General features: G+C 44.9%; 1 protein-coding gene across 7 annotated transcripts in view; it reads right to left on the reverse strand.

The window, feature by feature from the left end:
• Positions 1–15,291, reverse strand: part of AGAP1 (ArfGAP with GTPase domain, ankyrin repeat and PH domain 1) — a 496,396-nt gene that overhangs the window by 368,420 nt on the left and 112,685 nt on the right. For 5 of the 7 annotated variants that reach the window (XM_075934051.2, XM_075934048.2, XM_075934049.2 and 2 more), the window contains exon 1: positions 2,051–3,036. The exons of the other annotated variants lie outside the window; for them this stretch is intronic. In XM_075934051.2, the coding sequence (XP_075790166.1) occupies positions 2,051–2,885 (835 nt within the window). In that variant the 5' untranslated portion in view covers positions 2,886–3,036. Of the gene's footprint in view, positions 1–2,050; positions 3,037–15,291 lie in introns of those variants that run through there. 7 annotated transcript variants of the gene reach the window in all.

Raw genomic sequence — 15,291 nt, forward strand, 5'->3', positions numbered from 1 at the left:
AGTAAGATTCACTGAAGGCTGAATTACATGATTATGACTAGGCTGCTTTAATAGCTTTGGTCCTCTCTATGAGAAAGAAAATGAGATGGAAACATTCCTTCCTGCTTATGTTGCTCCTTGTGATACTTTTACTGGTCATTACTTTAACCTCTGATTCTCATAACACCTTGATGAATTAAAATGTCTTTTGTTGTCTAGTAAAGAACTGAAAGCAGCAAAAGGTAAAGGTTACAATAAGGGTCAGAATTACAGTTAAAGGTTACAGTAAGGAGTCAAACACAGCAGAGTTAAGAACTGAAATCCCATTCTTATCTTGCCACAGTCTATTTATATACTGGAACTTATTTGACATGTCAACTCCAAAGCACCCAATCCTCCCCTTCCCCCAGTGAGTAAAGGACAAAATGAGTTAAATCTCAATTTCTTGGCATTATACCATAGCGCACCAGCCTAAACTGAAGACTAAATTCAATGGGGGGGGGGGGGGGGGGGGGCTTGGAAAGAAATACTTTGCTAATAGTAACAGCAACAACAAAAACCCACCAATCACAAAAAACCACAGCACTGAAACCAAACACATTTTTCTGGCCGAGGAGGAAGGAGGAAAAACAAAAAGATTGTTCTGAATTTAAAAACAAATACACGTGCGCATGCACACATACGCCCCTCCTCCCCGGGGCAAAAACAGGCACTCCAACCTACAAAAATGGGACTCACAAAGTAAACAGCATATTTCCCTATATTTTCATGTATGCCATACAGTAAAAAAAAAAAATTAAGTAGGGCAAAATTTAGTCCATATTAAGAATTGCAAATAATTTAAAATTTGCACTGATAAGTTTTACAATACTTGCATTTGGAGAAAATCTTACCGGAAATATGTTTTTGCTTTACCAGCATTGCACACACCTCTTTATAAAAATGGATGAAAAGCATTGTTTTTCTTACATATCTACCCCGCAATGTAAGAATGTTGTCGTTTCCCTATATCTCTTTGTACTGTTAAAACAATTTAAATTACAGCCTAAACATTTTGGCATGAAGCAAATATCAAAAAGCTGTGTGAAAAATTAGATTCCTTGCTGTGGTTATTTCAAACTCTACAACAGTTACAATAGCATTTACTACAGTCTCACATGGACATATGTAATAGTTTATTAGCCTGGTGCTCGAATGCATAAGTTATTAGTTGTAGGCATTACTTGACTGTAATGATATCTACAACCTAAAGAATGCAGTCATTATTTACACCTGACCTGTTGGGTTACTGGATGCAGTACTTTGCTAAGGATGAAAAGCTATACTACAGTTAACTTCAAAATAAAAACACCCATGTACACTCCAGAAACAGTTTCTATTGCACATGAAAAGTAAAACACTTTTGTCATTGAATGTACTTTGGTTGTAAGCTATTACTTTTTCTGAACCTCTTTTGAAACCTCTGAAATATTTGTAGTCTACATACTGATATAATTCATGTCACACTACATCAATAATAGCCTAGTAAAGTTACAGAAAATGGCATTACTGGGAAGTAGAAAAATTATTTTTTCATACTGAAGCTGCATAACTGAAGTCCAAGTTGATTTTAAATCTCTCTCTCTCTTTTATTCGACATCTTATTCCAGGGCAGGATTAAAAAGACGGCCTTAAACTGCTGTCGGCGTGGGTCCCAATTACTCTTCTTACTCCCCAACTGCTAGAAAGGAGTCAACTATCAGAGAGCACTTGCCTGACCTAGTAACCTATAAAAGGCAACTCAGGCGTTCTTCTCCCCCCTTAGATAAGGAACAAGCTGCACTTGGGCCACGTTCCACTGCCCAGGCAGTGACCAGAGCTCCGGGAAGGCGCTGCCTCCCCGCTCATGCCATGCGCCTTTCTCGGGAGCGGTGCCCTCGTGTACCTGGTGGAAGGTGGAGGCAGCCTCCGGCTGCTCCCGCTCTAGCAAAGAAAGGAGGGCGCCTGGCGCTAGGCTAAGAGCAGCAGGAGGGGCGGTGGCTTCCCGGGCTCCGAGCCTCCCTCCGCCCCAAGCCCTGGACAGAGAAGGCACCTTTGCGCGGGGAGCCGCCGATGCTCTCGCTGCTGGACTGCGCCTCCGCGGCGGTTCTGCGCAGGCTGCTGAAGTAGCCGCGGGCCCGGGAGGCGCGGGCGCCGGGGCTGCCGAAGGGCGTGGAGGTGCCGGGCCGGCGGGTGAAGATGCCGCTGAAGAAGCGCAGCAGCCGGTCCGGCGGGCTGGCCCGCGCCAGGCGCTCCGAGAGCCGCTGCAGGTCGCTGTTGTCCAGGGTGCGGTTCTTGCCTTTGCTGCGCTCCCAGCGCTCCAGCGGCTCCGCCTTGCTCAGCACCTCGCCCACGTCCAGCGTGTTGCGCTTCTCGGCCGGGCCGGCCGGCGGGGCCAGGCAGCCCGAGCTGCGGTGCCGCTTGGCCCGGGACAGGGCCCGCGCCAGCTCCCCGCCGCTCCAGTGGCGGAAGCTGAAGCTGCGCCGCAGCCGGCCCGGCTCCGCCAGCCCCAGCTCAGCCTCCGCCGGGCGCGCCGCGGGGCTCGGCCACCTGCGGGCCGGCTCGGGGGCGAGGCGGCGCCTGGCCACCTGCAGCCGGCCCAGCTCCAGCTGCCCGGTGCTCAGGGTCCGGAAGCGGCGGACGCCGCAGGGCCCGGCCGCCAGCTCCTCGGCCTCCTCCTCGGCCTCCTCCAGCAGCAGCCCGGCGCGGGGCAGGCTGGCGGAGCCCGGCAGCTGCCCGCCCGCCCGCCGCCGGGCCCGAGGCGGCTCCGCGGCCGCCAGCGGCTCCTTCTTCACCATGGTGACGGAGATGCGGTAGACGGTTCTGCGCTGCGGGGCGCCGCGCTGCATCCCCTCGGGGGGCGGCTCGCTGCCGGCCAGCAGGTACATGGCTCCCCTCAGGCCGCCGCCGCCGACCCGGCCATGCCCCGACGGGCGCTCCGGGCGCGCCACGCAGCCAAGTCGCTGGGCTGGGCTCGGCGCTGGCGAGCAGGCTTCACATCACCGAGCGCCGCCACCGCACGGGGCTCGGCTCCATGCGCTCCGGCTCCTCGCCCCCTCGGCAAGAGCCGGCCGCGCCGCCTGCATCCTCCCGCCGAGCCCGCAAGGCGCGCAGGAGAAGCGGGGCTGCCCCTCACAGCCCCGGAGCCGGAGCCGCCTGCGAGTTCATTGTTTACAGGGGTTGCACGTTGGCAGAGCTGGGTCCTTTCCCCCAGTCACTCCGCGTCTCTGCCCTCGCCGATCGGAACCCCGGCGCAGTCCTCCCGGCCGGCCCGGCCCTGCCCTGCCCCGGCTGCAGGCGAGGGAGAGCTTTCAAACGCAAAGGCCCGCCGCCGCCACTTGCACAGGGGCAGAGTAACCCGACCCCCACGCAAGCAGCCCCTCCAACCGCAATCCGCGCCCGGAGTCTCCCAGCCGCTCGGCCAGCGTTCGCAGAGAGCGGCGCCTCAAGCAGGAGCGGCAGAATTGAAGTGCCGGACTGGATTGCTGCTCTCCTGCGGACTCGCTAGACCCAAACACACCCGATCCCCAGCAGCAAGGGCTTTTCAATGGAAAGAAGAGGAGAAAAAACACTGATCTTCCTTCCTTAGGCGGAGTAATACTTCAAGGGAAAGTTACTCATCCCATTGCCCTACAAGACCTAGCCCCACCTGCAATCATTCCTCCTGCACTTGTTGATAGCCACAGGATCAGTCATTTAAAAAAACTGAGGGCCACAGTGGCATATGCAGCTTTTCACCTGTTGGTCTCCTGTTACAAACCAGTTCCTGTCCATGGTGTCATTATCCAAAGAGTTAGAATTTGTCACATACTCTCAGTGAACTGTCACAGGTCCCAACTGGCAGTGAAGATATTCTCTAGGTTATGTCTACACAGCAGCATTATTTCAGAATAACTGATGTTACTCCAAAACAACAAAGTCCACATCTGCACTACAAGCGGTTGTTTTGACATGATGACAAAATAATGTCAAGCGGGAGGACTTCTTACTCCAACTCCTGTAACCCTAACTGTACGAGGAATAAGGAAAGTCGGAGGAAGAGTGCTCTCTCTCTTGGACTTCTTGCTGTGTAGACAGTACCAAAAGCCAAAATAAGATATTTCAATTTAAGCTACGCAATTGACATAGCTCAAGTTGCATCACTTATCTTGATGTGCTAGGAAGCCAAAACAGGAAGGGATATCTAGAATGAGCTATATTCTCAACCCTGAAAATACTTCCAAGTTAAGACTAAAGCTCACTAGCAGGTAAAAAACTGTGCTAGAACTTCAAGTGGTTCTACTCATGGTCTATCTGGTTCCGAACACTAGAACTGGAAGGGACCTAATGAGGTCATCAAGTGCCATCCCTTGCACTCAAGGCAGGACCAAACACCATCTAGATCCGTGGCATCTAACCATTTCTGAAACAGTAGCCACTACAGTGACTACTGCTATAGCAAACTAGGCACACTCAACGAGCCAAATAGCCCCAGTGTTTAGACCAACTAGCCACACTTAACCAGCCAAATAGCCACATCTGGCTAGTGGCCAGTATGTTAGACACCAAAGCTCTAGATCATTGCCACAGATGTCTGTCTAACCTGCTCTTAAATATCTCCAGTGATGGAGATTCCACAACCTCCCTGGGCAATTTATTCCAATGCTCAACCACTCTGACAGTTAATGTCCAACCAAACCTCCCTTGCTACAATTTTAAGCCTGTTGTTTCTTGGTGAACAGTTACTTCATTTTCCTGTGTTGTCAAATCTGGCACCCTTCACAAGTAACACATTTAGAAAAAAAACAGAGTAAACTAAAGAAGCTAAGAAAATTGTATTAACACCAAGAAAGGAAACCAAAGTTTTGTAAATGATAGCCCCTATTGTGCCTTCTTTCCATCTAAAATCAGAACAAAAACCAGATACATCTATTCAGTGATACAGTCACCTTAGCATTGGGCACACCTCATCTGCGCACACACTACTTCAACTTCAAACAAAGGGAATCTGTATAACACCATACCTATGTTGTTAATGGCCCCCTGTACTGCAACACATCTAACTCACTGAAATCCACTAACAACTTCACATGAGAGAGTGAATTATGGCCACCCATCCTTGCTTTTCCATTTAACTTTTTTTGCAACAGTTCACTAACTTTTACTGCTCATTTTGCTGCCAGATAGTAAGTATCTGTACCCAAATATTCACAATTTCTTCAGTCTTTTCTGCATGGATGTTTGCAGCTCCACTCCTAGAGTAAGATAACGTTTTGAAATCTGTATGATGTTTTTTAGAATATTGAAAGTGCCACTTGATCCTAAATGATCATTTTCTGTAAGTGCAAAAGTTACAGCACATTTAATCATTTCACTCCACAAACCACCTAACCATTATCAATTTTTAGTATTTCCAGACACTACTATTTCTAGCTGTTCAGGGCTAAAGTTGTCCTGAACTGTACAGTATTTGTGGAAGCACACAATACCTCCACCAAATAATAATACAGTGTCACAAAATATTAACCTAACACTAAGACAAGGTGGGTAAGGTACTAATATATTTTATTGAATGAACTTCCATTGTTGAGAGAGGAGCTTTCACCTTTGCATGGTTGAAATACCTCACCCGGCTGGAATCTCTAATACCTTGATACCAACACAGCTACACCTTGATACCAACACAGCTACACCATCACTGCACACAACCTCACTCTAAGTCACTGTAGTATTCATTATCATTGGCTATTGTAAATTATTCCAAAAAAACTCCATGCCACAATTTCCACTGTGCTGTATCACAGAAGTAGGTTTCTTACTATGGAGTGGAAGAATCCATTTCTGTTTTAGATGACTGAATCTTCAGTGGAATGACTTTCAAGCACAATCCAATAGTCTACAAGTGTTCTTTCAACCTCTTTAAACACACTATTCTTTTCAAAGAAAACATAGTCGTTACATCCCTTCTAGTTTGTATATTTCATCATCTATTCAGAAATCACACTCCTTCTCCCCACCAGAAAAGAATAGTAGTTCCCAATGCAAAGGATGGCACATGCAAAAAGCTCTTGTCAGTGTATACACTTGGAAACCTGCAGACAGGTTTTAGATTTTTTTACAATAGAAGTTATCCTATTTCAATCAAATAAGCTTGGTTCTTGTGGGTTTCTTACAATCTGCATCATTTAGAGTAGTTCAGATACCATTCTATACAGAAAAAACACAATTCCTTTCAAAGAGACCACCAGTGGAGGATGGACAAATTTGCTTTTCAGACTGACTAGTCATGCATTATTTACCATCCTGAAACTGACATAAGCTTTCTCTTAATGCAACTAAGTTTGCTGGCATTCAAATGTGTACCATCTAAATGTGCTGTCATTGCTTCCCTCAATTACTGGCAAAGGACTTACCCCATATCATTACTAACTTTTCTGGGACATTCTTGAACATATAATATTTCACCTCAGCAATGTTCTCATTCTAAGATTACCAAAACAGGAACACATATTAGTAACATTTACCTTTAGAATTCATACATACAAGTATAAAAACTGCTGTATACCACAGGTATGAAATCTAAATAAATGTCACTCAACCAAAAAGTAAGATGTCCAAAGACTCTGTACGTACTAAAAGCAAGAAATGCCAGGAAAATATTGTTTGTTAAAGGAGTCTCTCCAGGAAATTTTTTTCAAATTAAGCAATACTATAAAACATGTTAACTATTTCATAAATATTTATAGCGAATACATAAAGCATCATTTCTTTTGGCATGTTAACCAAGTTCAAGCGAAGTCCATCAAGGCACAACTTTCAATTTAGTATGTCAGTACAACAGAAATACCGGTACTTTAAAAATTATCTCCATAGAGGGCAGGACATTTCTGCTGGCTTATTCACACATCTCCCCTTCTATCAAAATCATGCTGGACTCATGTTTTTATCATAAAGATAACTTGCTTTATCTTATACTTGAAGGCGTGCAGACTCAATGAGCCAACAGGTCTCCTTTAGCTTCTCTTCAAGGACAAACAGCCACAGGTCAAACCTCTCTAGTCCAGAACTCTCTGATCCAGAAACAATCCTGCGGTCCACAATTATTTTAGTCAGTCAGATATCTACTTTTCATAGGTGTGGCCAAGTTTCCTGTGGTCCCATAAAATTTGTTCACAGCCACCAGAACTAGCTTTCAGTGTTTTGTGCTGTTATTTAGCTCTAATTTACCCCAAAATGACCTCTAACAGCCCAGTAAGCAGGAGCAGTGTTGGTAATGCTGCTAGACAATATTGACCTCCTATGGTCCAGCAAATTCTCTGGATCAGAACCAATCGAGTCCCAAGGGTGCTGGACTAGAGAAGTTCAACCTGAACTAACATTCACTGCAAAATAAACTGCACTGATACTTTAAAATATTAATGCGCACAATCACAATACAAACAATAGTTAACAATATTATAGGTGGATATTAATGTGCTTTTATTACATATTAATTTATGAAACATCCATTATATGCTACTTGTCAATAACTCCAATATTACATTTGTTTAAACAACTATTTATTGACGAGACTAACTGCACAGTATTGTAGTGGGCCTTTTTCCTGCCACAATCCACAATACTTCAGTCCAATCTTAGTAAAGTAACAGCTCATGATACTTGCCTGAATTCTAACTTTAGTCTCAACTCTTACTTCACAGGAGAGGCCCAGAATCAGAATACAGCAGGTCAGCCTCAGGTAGATCAGCAGACCCATATGAAGATTTCCATGCACCTCTCCACAACGTGCATGGCCTCTAGCCAGTGTTGTCAGCCTCCCACTTTGAGGGTTTAGTTTTAAATCACTGCTGAATGAGCCTCTAGTGCACGTGACTTTTACAATGTTTAACATTAATAGTAACATTGCTAAAACACAAAGTAGTGGCATCGTTAGCGGCCAGTGCCACAGATACAAGCTGTTTCTAGAGCTGAGTTCAACTTCCTCATCATCCCAGGTCATCAGAGGATCATATTTTACAATTATTTTTAACTTGGCCTTTACTCTTTTCCATTTGAGCCTCTGGGGAGGATTAAAAATGCTCATAAAATTATCCTTAATAACAATTAAGACAATTTACTGGTTTAAAGGTTGCCAGACAACCTATTTTTCCATTTAACAGCCCAGAAAGGATATAGCAAATGTTAATATATTTCCAGCCAACAGCTTTAATTCTGAAAAACGCTCTGGATGGACAGACTCCTACATACACACGAAACTCCTAGCAGAGAATTTTTCTCTGCTCTTGAGCAAAGTCTTAACACCTCTTCTAAAAACGATCTGGCAGACTGCAATCATTCTGAAATTCCCAGTCGTAAGCCACAAGCCAGTTATTGAGACTGTTTCTAAAGATTTGTCATTTGTTTCTGTAACAGTGCAAAAGCCACACCCTTTCTTTAATACAGCATTATAAAAAAAGAGACTTCAAGCTGCCTTCAGATACAAAGGCAAAAATCTGTGTGTCCTGTTAAATTTGCAACAAGAAATACCAAGCTGATCTGACAAGATGCCCAACAATCGGCGCCTGTATGGGCTGCATGAGCAAACCTATTTGGGATAAAGAGGTGATAAGAAGAAAAACACAGAACACACTGATTTTCAAGCCAAATTGGAAATTACAGTGGGAAAAGTCAGTAGTGCTTTAATAGCTTAATTTCCGGACTAACATATTCATAGATTCAGATTCACAGACTTTAAGGTCAGAAAAGACTGTCACAATCATCTGGTATGACCTTCTGCACATTGCAGGCCTCAGACCCTCCCCCACACAACTCATGTAAGAGACCCTAGACCTCTGGCTGAATTCCTCAGTCCTCAAATCATGGTTTAAAGATGAAGTTTCAGAGAATCCACCATTTAAATTCATTTAAACCTGCAAGTGACCTGCTGCAGAGGAAAGTGAAAAACACGCAGGGTCATTGCCAATCTGACATAGGAAAAATTCCTTCCCAACATCAAATATTGTGATCAGTTAAACCTATGAGCCAGACACCTGGGAAAGAATTCTCTGCAGTAAGACCTCCCCATGGAGGTTCCATCACCAGCCATTGGAGATATTTGCTGGTAGCAGTCACAGATTACCTACAATTGCAAGTGGCTAGTCTTATCCCAACCCCTCCATAAACTTAACAAGCTCAGTCTTTAAGCCAGTTACGGTTCCACCTGTTCTAAGAAGGCAGTTTCAGAACTTCACTCTGACGATTAGAAAACTGTCTAAACTGACGATAAGTCTAAACTCGTTAAAATCCAATGTATGTCATTTGTACTTATGTCCACATTGGAGCTTACTTTCAGTAACTCCTCTCCCTTCTTGTATTTATACCTCTGATGAATTCATAGAGAGCAATTATATCACCCCTCAGCCTTCTTTTGGTGAAACGAAAGAAGCCAAGCTCTGAGTCTCTTCTAGTAAGGTGGGTTTTCCATTCCTCAGATAATCCTACTAGTCTTTCTCTGCCCACATTCCATTTTGAATTACTATTTCTTAAAAGATGTGCAATTCTGGTCTCCCACAGTATTCCAGACGAGGTCTCTCCAGTGCCTTGTATAATAGTACTAACACTTCCCTGTCTACTGGAAATACTCCCCTGATGCATCATAGAACCACATTACCTTTTTCATGGCCACATCATATTGGCAGCTCATGGGCATCCTCCAATTAACCAATAAACCCAGGTCTGTCACTTCCAACAGACATGTGACCAAGTTATAGTGAAATTCTTGTTGTTAGTCCCTAAAAGCATGACCTTGCACTTTGCATTATTCAATTTAATCCAATTTCTGTGTTTTCAGTTTCCAAGGTCATCCACATCATCATCTATAATATTCCAGTCCTCTGTATTTGCAATACCTCCCAACTTTGGGTCATCCACAAATTTTATTAACAAACTCCCATTTTTTTGAGCCAATGTCAGTAATGAAAATGTTAAAGATTGGTCCCAAACCCACTCCATGAGTAACTCCACTAACATCTTCCCTCCAGCCTGACACTTCACCTTTCAGTGTGGCCCACTGTAGTCTTCCCAGTTCTTTATTGATCTTTCAATTCTCATATTAATTCCCATCTTCTCCAATTTAATTAATAATTGCCCATGTAGAACTGTATCACATGCCTTACTGAAATCCAGGTATATTAGATCTGTGTATTTTCTTTGTCTTAAAAAAAAAAAAAGAGTTGTCTTCTCAAAGATGATCAGATTGATCTGACACGATCTATCTTCTATAAAGCCATAATGTTTTATCCTAAGTACTGTTAACGTCTATGTCCTTACTAATTTCTCTTTCAAAGTTTATTTTGAGACCACGCATACAACTGAGGTCAAATTAACAAACCTGTAGTTTTCTCTTTTTTCCCCATTTTTTAACAGGAAATGTATTTGGTCTCAGTGAGCTGTCTGAATTTGGACTTCTACCTCTAATATGGCAATTTCCACCTCCTTATCCTCGTTTCCATTATCCATCCTGCCACTAACCTTCATTACCTTATTAAAAGCTGAAAAAGTATTTGAAACAAAAAGTATGTGTTTCAGTGTTGGGCCATGCACAGATCATTTTTAATCTCCACCGCATCTTTGGTGCTTAGCAGTCCCACTCCTTCCATTCTTGTTTCTTTTAATTTGATATGGCTATAGAACTCTGTTTGGATTTTGGTAGGTCTTTTTTTATCCCTACACTTTGTGACCTCCAACTCCACAGAGTAGTTTTCCTTGCTGATCCTCTCATCTTCCAATGCTTATGTGTGTTCTGCTTTCTCTTAATCATGCGTTTGAGATGGTTACTTGTCCAGTTTGGTCTGCATGCTTCCCTATGAATTTTTTTCCACTTTGCTGGGATGTAGACTTCAGATAGCTTCTGCAACTTTGTCACAATAATTCCAAGTTTCTTCCACATTCAGATCTTTGAGTGTTTCAATCCGGCCCTCTTCCCTAATCCCTATCTACTTTTATCTTTCCTTTTAGTTTAAACTGAATTAGCTCGTAACTCAGAGTAGGGTTGCCCTCTACAACCAGATCTTCTGAGGTCCTCATTACTCACAAATACCAAATCTAAAATGCCATCACTTCTTGTTGGTTCAGCAACTATATGGAGAAGGGCAACTGCATATCTATTATTCAATATAAATCTATCTTTTTATTCTTTTCTGAAAGCTATCAGCACTCAAAGTAGAATTAGACAAATGCACAGCAGGGCAACTGTCAAAGATAAGTATATTTTATAACATTTAAATGGTCATTAATGGCATTCTTTTCAATCTTTTGATTATACAGGATGATTATGGCTAAGGAGTATCTAACTGAAAGTTCAATATATCTTTAATGAAGTTATATCAAGATTAAACTCTCTTCCTTAAGCAAGCACACAATTTAGCTTTCTGGATATATATCTGAAATATTTTGGCTATCAAGGTATCTTCGTTTTTGTCATGATTAAGGGTTTTTAAACCATTTTAAAATTTCAAAACTATTAGTGTTAATCAGAACTCTCCATAATATACATATTGAAAGGCATGTCATGTTCCAGTCTTCCCTTCTTAGCATTTGTACAATTTACAAAGCACTATACATTAGGTAGCTGATCCTACATCACTATGGTTCTGTTACATTGTAATTTTAGATGGACAGCTTTTTAGGCAGTCAAGAGAATTCTTGTTTAGCTTTTTTACATGCCTGCTTTCCTTTAGTGCCAGAAAATATCCAACCATTTTAAGGCTCTACAATGAAATTCCTTGGTTTTTTTAGCATGTGTCACAACTATAACATTGTATATATTGTGGTACAGTTAATATACTTGCAGATTAAATTTGAGGCAAAGTATCACTCTAGTTATTACCTCTTATAACAAACTTCCTTGGTGAAATATAGGGAAATTAGGTCGCCGGAAGAGGAAGTTACTCATCCTGTGTAGTAACGATGGTTCTTCGAGATGTGTCCCCGTGGGTGCTCCACTCCAGGTGTCGGGTCCCATCCCGGCGCCGCTGGTCGGAAATTTCCATAGCTGTAGCCAGGCCAGACCGCGCATGCATAAGCGCAGCGCGCGGCGTTCGCACCTTTGCAACGGTCCGGCCCCCCCCTCGTCAGTTCCTCTCACCGCTCAGTCCCTGGAAGACAAAGCAGAGAGACCCGGAGCGGGGAGGAGGGTAGGGCGTGGAGCACCCACGGGGACACATCTCAAAGAACCATCGTTACTACACAGGGTGAGTAACTTCCTCTTCTTCTTCGAGTGGTCCCTGTGGGTGCTCCACTCCAGGTGAGTACAAAGCAGTAACCCAGAATGCGCTCCGGGTCAATTATCTTCTACCGCGGACAGAACCGCAGAGGCTACCGCGGCATCTGAAGCCCACCTCCTAGTTATGGCATAATGACGCACAAAAGTTACGCTAGAGGCCCAGGTAGCCGCGCGGCAGATATCCGCAAGGGGAACTCCCCTTGCAAAGGCAGTGGAAGTCGCTACCGCTCGTGTAGAGTGAGCCCGAGGTAAAGAAGGAAGAGGTTTGTTCCTAATCGAGTGGCACTTCGTAATACAAAGAGTAATTAGTTTTGCAATGCGTTGAGTGGAAAGTGCTTTGCCCTTTGATCTCGGTGTCAAAGATACCAACAGCCTGTCCGTGCGCCGCCATTGGCGTGTTCTGTCTATACAGAAAGAAAGCGCACGTCGGACATCGAGGGCGTGGAACAGAGCGTCCTTACTTGAGGAATGAGGCTTAGGATGAAAAGTCGAGAGGACAATAGGCTCGTTAATGTGAAAAGAAGAACAGACTTTGGGAATAAAGTCTGGGTGTAACTGTAGCGTTACTGTATCTTTGGAAAAAAACGTACAAGGAGGGCTTGCCATCAACGCCCCCAGTTCACCTACCCTTCTTGCTGATGTAATTGCAAGGAGGAAGTCTGTTTTCATAGTCAGCATATGTAGAGAGACCGACGCCAAGGGCTCAACGGGTGGGTACATAATGGTATCCAATACTAAATCAAGATTCCAAGAAGGGGAAGGCGCCCTTCGTGGTGGATATAAATTTAGGAGCCCTTTTAAGAACCTCTTTGTAATTACATGAGAGAAGAGCGAGGAACCTTCTACTGGTTGGTGGAAGGCACTGATGGCTGCCAAGTGCACTTTTAAGGACCATAGTGCAAGTCCTGAATTCCATAAATGAAGGATGTAGTCCAAAATGTGCTGTAGAGGAGATGAGATAGGGTGTATGTCATTCTGGAGGCACCAGTTGGAAAATCTCTGCCACTTTGCGAGGTAAGTGTTCCGCGTAGACTCTTTCCTACTGTGTAGAAGTATTGTCTTGACCTGTTCAGAACACAGGTTTTCATCCCCTTTCAACCACTGAGAAGCCACGCCATCAAATGCAATGCCTGCAGTCTGGGGTGCAACAGCGTGCCTTGTTCCTGAGTAAGGAGATCTTGGTGGAGAGGAAGAGGGTAAGGTGGTTGAATTGACATCCTGTGTAAAAATGGATACCAGGCTTGCCTGGGCCATGCTGGCGCTAGCAAAATGACAGTCGCAGCTTCTGTTCTGATTTTTTCCAGTGTCCTGGAGATAAGAGCCGTGGGAGGAAACGCATACAGAAGTGCCTTCTTCCATCTGATCAGAAGCTCATCGCCGAGGGAGCCCTTGCCGAGCCCTGCCCTCCAGCAATATAGGCGACACTTCCTGTTGTTGGACGTTGCGAATAGGTCTACCAGGGGAATACCCCATCTTTGAAATATCGCACGAAGTACATCTGCCCTTATTTCCCCACTCGTGATCCGTGGGAAATTGTCTGCTGAGGGAATCCGCAATTACATTGGCGGTGCCAGGTAAGTATGATGCTGTTATGGTTACACTGTTCTGTATGCACCAGTTCCAACACCGCACTGCTTCGGCGCATAGGGAGCGTGATCGTGCTCCTCCCTGTCTGTTCACGTAATACATCGCTGCTACATTGTCCGTCAGTATCCTTACTGTAAGACCTTTGATATGCGGGAGAAAATGTTTGCATGCGTAGAAGATTGCCCGGAGTTCCAACCGATTGATGTGCAGACGCCTCTCGCTGAGAGACCATTTGCCCTGGATTCGTTCGCTGTCCATGTGGGCCCCCCAGCCGATGAGTGAGGCATCTGATGTTATCTGTACCGATGGTTGTTGCCGGTGGAATGGAACTCCCGGCAGAAGGTTTTGCGCCTTTGTCCACCACTGCAGAGATCTTTGAACATGTGGAGGTAGCCATACTACCTTGTGAATGTCGTGCCTCACAGGAACATAAACCGTGGACAGCCAATGTTGGAGGCCCCTCAGGTGGAGCCGCGCATGAGGAACTACTGCGGTGGCCGCCGCCATATGACCCAGGAGACGAAGGCAATTGTGTACCGATACAGTCATATTGCCGGTGAGTATGGTGACGAGATCCTTGATCGCTTGAAATCTTTCTTGAGGTAAGTAAGATCTCGCCGTGCGTGAATCGAGGTTTATCCCTATAAACTTTATGAATTGCGTCGGAATAAGTGTTGATTTCTGCTTGTTGAGGAGGAGACCGACTGATTCGAATGTTTGCTCAACCGTCGCCACCATCTGCGACGCCTCCCGCTCCGTGGAACCTTTTATTAAGCAGTCGTCCAAGTATGGATATAGTATCACCTGTAACCGATGCAGATGAGCTGCTACGACGGCCAGGGTTTTTGAAAACGCTCTGGGAGCTGAAGCAAGACCGAATGGTAGACCCCGATACTGAAAATGATCGTGACCTATCACAATTCGCAGAAAACGTCTGTGAGCGGGATGAATTGTGATGTGAAAATACGCATCTTGTAAATCGAGGGCTGCGAACCAATCGTTGTGATCGAGGGATGGGATTATGGAATTAAGGGTTACCATTTTGAAGCGCTGTCTGCGGAGATAACGATTCAGACCTCTTAAATCGAGAATGGGTCTCCAGCCCCCCGTTTTCTTTTCCGTTAGGAAGTATCTGGAATAGAACCCTCTTCCCTTGAACTGATCCGGGACCCTCTCTATTGCTCCGATAGCCAGGAGATGATGAACTTCCTGTCGCAAGAGATTTTCATGAGATGGGTCCCTGAAAAGGGACGGGGAAGGTGGGGTGGTGGGAGGGATGGAAGCGAAGGGAATGGTGAAGCCGATATTTATGACTTCCAGTACCCATTTGTCTGATGTTATTTTGACCCATTGGTGATAGCAAGGTCGGAAGCGGTGGTGGAAAATGGGCTTTGCGTGTGCGGCAACGATTGGTAGCATCCGCTTGCCCCCGACAAGGGAGTCAAACTTGCTGTTTTGAGGCAGGC

The sequence above is a fragment of the Pelodiscus sinensis genome, chromosome 7 (assembly GCF_052426305.1).
Source record: "Pelodiscus sinensis isolate ZL-2025 chromosome 7, ASM5242630v1, whole genome shotgun sequence".
Classification (NCBI taxonomy): Eukaryota; Metazoa; Chordata; order Testudines; family Trionychidae; genus Pelodiscus; species Pelodiscus sinensis.